At 41.3% G+C, this 4,469-nt stretch overlaps 1 protein-coding gene across 1 annotated transcript in view; it reads right to left on the bottom strand.

Annotated features, from left to right (window-relative positions):
* LOC102822340 (myosin-IIIb-like) overlaps positions 1–4,469 on the bottom strand; it is a 77,651-nt gene that overhangs the window by 39,714 nt on the left and 33,468 nt on the right. Inside the window, exons 3-4 of the mRNA XM_006867039.1 lie at positions 3,764–3,868; positions 3,424–3,523 (exon numbers count right to left, since the gene is read on the bottom strand). Coding sequence (XP_006867101.1) covers positions 3,424–3,523; positions 3,764–3,868 — 205 coding nt within the window. The remainder of the gene's footprint in view (positions 1–3,423; positions 3,524–3,763; positions 3,869–4,469) is intronic.

Genomic DNA, 4,469 nt, shown 5'->3' with positions numbered 1-4,469 from the left:
TAGCACTTCAAGCTGTAATCTTCTTCTCCTGCTAGTGGAGCCCTGGTGTGGCCCCGTAGGATAAGCACTCGACCTCAAGGTCGGTTTGAACCGAAGGGTTGGCAGTTCAAACTCACCAGCAGCTCCTCAGAAACTCTATACAGGGTCGCTATGATTCAGAACCAATTCAACAGCACTTGACAAGTGTGTTTCAAACTGCAGACCTTTCAGTTAGCAGATGAGTGCTTAAGCCCTGTATTACCAGAAGGTCCTTATCCCACAGCACCACACCAGGATTCCTTGGTTGTGTTACAGCCTGAAATATAAAGGTTTTGGTTCTGTGGAAGATGGCAGCCAGTAGTCAGAGCTCAACTACATCTTGAGCCTTGACAAAAATTCAGACACCATCTTCAGTATCTTACACATTTGTGACAGGTGAATTGCCGAAATGCCTGGGAAGCCAGAGAGAAAGGTGGCTTTGCCCTCAGGCAGAGTGTATTTGAAACTGGATTAAGGCCAGGGAGCCCAGGATTAAGGGAATTAAGGCCACTAAGCCCAGGAAGGGGCAGTCCTCCTCTCCGATTTGCCTGTGAGTGTACCTTACTGAAAATTGGGGCACTGGGGTTGTGTGGTTATATGTTATACCCTGAGGGCCTTGGGGCCAATCCTGTAATTTGACTAAACTGCAATAGTTCCTAGGAGGACATGTGACTGTGATGAATTGATCAGCTACTAGTCGTAGATTTGCCACGAAATTCCTTTGCTCTGTGTGTCCTATAAATTGGCCTTGTGAGTGTGATTCCTTGAGACATCATTATGGCCTCATGCTAATGGTCTCCAGTATCTTGGTGATCTGTTTTGTTTTTATCTTGTCTTTGTCCTGTTTAAGGCTTTGTCCAGGTGTGGCACTGCAGGATAATTAACTGGATGGCAAGGTCAGTTTGAGCTTTAAGGTCAGCAGTTCAAACCGACCAACCACTCTTGCTGGTATTGTTAAATGCCTTTGAGTCAGTTCTGACTCATTGAGACACTGTATAAGGTTTCCAAGCAGGAGCTAGTTAGTGAGTTTGCACTGCTGACCTTGTGGTTCCTAGTCCAGTGCTGATCCTACAGGACCACACCAGGGTCACTATGAGTCTGAGTCTGAACCCTTAACAACAATAACAAAAAAACTTTATAAAGGGGTCTTTATAAAACACATTTGAATTTGGGCTATTTGTTCCCCTTTGAAAGGAAACAGGGCTTTCTAAACTCTAGTTGTTGTTGTTGTTAAGTGCCATCGAGTCAGTTCCGACCCATAGCGACCCTGTATACGGTTTCCAAGGAGCAGCTGGTGAGCTTGAACCCCTAACCTTGCAGTTCAAACAGGTTTGCAGTCTGGCGCACTAACCCACAGAACCACACCAGGACCCAATTTAGACCATAGATAATTTCCCATTTTACCAAATCCTCCAGTATAATTTTGATTTTAAAATGTTTTTAATTCCAGACTTTTTTTAATTTCTAGAAATTTCTTCCTTTTGCAGGAACTAGAAGTCCCAGGACCTTCTACTGACAAGATTAGGGACTTAGACACTGCTGCCAAATCATAAAATTAGTGAGTAATGAGTTATCATTAATGCCTATTCTCATTTTTCTAGGCTCTTTCCCTCAACAACATACTCATGGCCTTCAGGATCACATGGAAAACACATCTCCCATGGTATACAGTGAATATACTTTGGAATTATACCAAACCCTTAGAGTCCTGGTGTGGCACCGTAGGATAAATATGGACTGCTAACTACAAGGTCAGCAGTTCAAAAATACCAGCCGCTCCTTGGAAACCCTATATAGGATCACTATAAGTCGAAACCAACTCATGGCACACAACAATAATAGCCCAATCCTTATATAGTAAGAAAAGTATAAGGCATAAACAAATAGCTCCATCTGCTCTTTCCCTTAATTTCTCATTTAGTTTAAAGTAATTTCTTCTGAGCAAATTATTCATTAATTATTTGAACACAACATTCTTCTGTATCAATAAAATAATGACTATTCAAAATCCATCAATCTTTTCTCCCACTGTGTTGACCAGAGGAGGCCTAGTGTGGTGCAGCAGGTTAATGCACTGGACTGCAAGGTCTATTTGAACACAGCAGTTCAAGTTCACCAGTCACTCCTTGGAATCCCTATATAGGGTCATTATGGGTTGGAACTGACTCAACAGCATTTAACAACAACAATGTTGCCAGGAGGAGCTCTGGTAGTATAAGGTTGTTAATTGTGCTGCTAACCTCAAGGTCAGTTCACCATTCTTTCTTCTGTGACACTTTACCATCTCAGACACACCCCTACTCATGCATTGTTGTTGTTGTCAAGGTCAGCAGTTGGAAACTACCAGCCTTTATGTGGAAGAACGATGAGACTTTCTGCTCTTGTAAAGATTTACAGTCTTGGAAATCCTATGTAGGGTCGCTGAGTCAGAAACACTCCACGGCACACCACCACCACCACCACCACCATGTTGACATGATTGGAGTCCTGGTGTGGTGCTGGAGTCCTGGTTTGGCACTTTGGGATAAGCACTTTACCTCAAGGTAGGTTTGAATTATAAGGTTGGTGGTTCGAACTCACCAGCCACTCCTCAGAAACCCTATACAGGGTCGCTATGAATCAGAATGACTTTGATAATTTAATGATACTTAATAACAACAACTTGACATGATAAATGATAAATGTGCTTCTATAAATTTTAAAATGTGCTTCTATAAATGTTTTCATTGTTCATCAATGATCTTGAAGTAGTAACTATTGTTAAACTCATTTAGAAGCTAAATGAGTTGTTAGTTTGTGACTATCAATACACTCATATGCATATGGAGATATTTAATAGTTCTCTGGCCTTAGGTGATATTGCTCTGCCTTTCCTCCCACACTTCCATTTCCTGTTAATGTTTGCAGTTCAACCAGCCAGCTCATGTGTTGCAAAATAATCACAATTCAAAAGGATGTTAGCTCTCTCTCGGACCCAAAGGACCATTTTACCTTTAGCTCACTGGGAATAAGTTGCCTAGGGCTAGTGAAATTTATTTGGAATGGATTTTTCTTTTCATATGCAAAACAAGTAATGACAAAACAATATAAATTACTGACAATTGCCCTGAGACCCTGGACAAACCTATCAGGAAACCAAAACGTTTTTCCATCAAATTCTTTTTTGAAAACGCTTAAAAATAATTTTTTAGTAAAATTGCTTCTAAAGCTGAAAATAGACTAGCAAACAGCATCTCCTAGGGTGATCCATCTGGTAACCCCCCACTCTCCAGTTTGCATTTAACTGGAAAAAAATCCCTCAGCCCATGACATAGCAGAGAGACCCCTGTCTTCTGAGATTACAATAAATTGTCGCCTTTGGCTAAACTGCACACATCAAGAAAACAAATGACAAGTAGTCATTACCAAAGTCAACGAGCTTAACTCCTCCTTCTGTTGTCAGAAGAATGTTATTCCCCTTGACATCACGGTGGATGATTCGGTTGTTGTGCAAATGCTGAAGGCCCTGCATGGAGTCCCACCAAACAACAGTGAAGAGAAAGGGGAAAATTTACAAGCTTATTCAAAAACAATTCCTGTTATTACAAAGTCTAATCAAAGTCCACATTGGCTTCAACCTCCCTGCTAGTTATAAACCTTGTATATTATAAAGGGATTGTCCCCATTGTTAATATGCAATGGGAAGTCAACCAAAAGGACGCAATGCTCCCTCAGCTGTCTTGGGCAGCTGGATGTACATTCTTACCATGAGGGCTCCATACAAGATGTATGAGATCATTGCTTCATCCAACCGCTGGCTGCACTTGAGCAGATTTTTCACGAGCTCAGTGACAGAGCCCCCATTACACAGCTGCAAGAAGAGGTGCCGAAGAGAAGAAGGCAGGGGAACACATACAAAATGAAAAGAAAAAGAAATTAAGAAGAAAAGCCAGTTGATTACTGACCAGATGTATTAAAGCAAATTTGCAGTTCATAACACAGCTTAGAATAATTAGACTTCAAATTTCCATTATGCAGTCTAGCTCATTGTGTGCATGTGTGTGTATAGAAAAGTACATGTCCAAAAAGCTGACTTCTAAAATGTCAAGTGAGATTAAAACGCATAAGACATTGTTTAGACGTTTGAAAGAAAAAGCATTTAAGAAATCATAATGAGTTATTGGATATTTTTTTTTTTGCTTTATGTGAATATTGTCTTTTGCCCTCCGTAAGGATAAAAAAGGAGTCCCAGGAGTTCTGGTGTGGCGCTGTGGGTTAATGTGCCAGACTGCAAAGCCGTTTGAACTGCAAGGTCGGTGGTTCAAGCTCACCAGTCACTCCTTGGAAACCCTATACAGGGTTGCTGTGGGTCGGAACCGACTCAACGGCACTTAATAACAACAGTGTAGCGCTATGGGCTAATGCATCAGACTTCAAAGTCATTTGAACTGCAAGGTCAGTGGTTCAAGCTC

This window comes from Chrysochloris asiatica, unplaced genomic scaffold (genome assembly GCF_000296735.1).
Source record: "Chrysochloris asiatica unplaced genomic scaffold, ChrAsi1.0 scaffold00099, whole genome shotgun sequence".
Classification (NCBI taxonomy): domain Eukaryota; kingdom Metazoa; phylum Chordata; class Mammalia; order Afrosoricida; family Chrysochloridae; genus Chrysochloris; species Chrysochloris asiatica.
The sequence above is the reverse complement of the archived record's forward strand: the minus strand, read 5'-3'. Positions and strand labels throughout refer to the sequence as shown.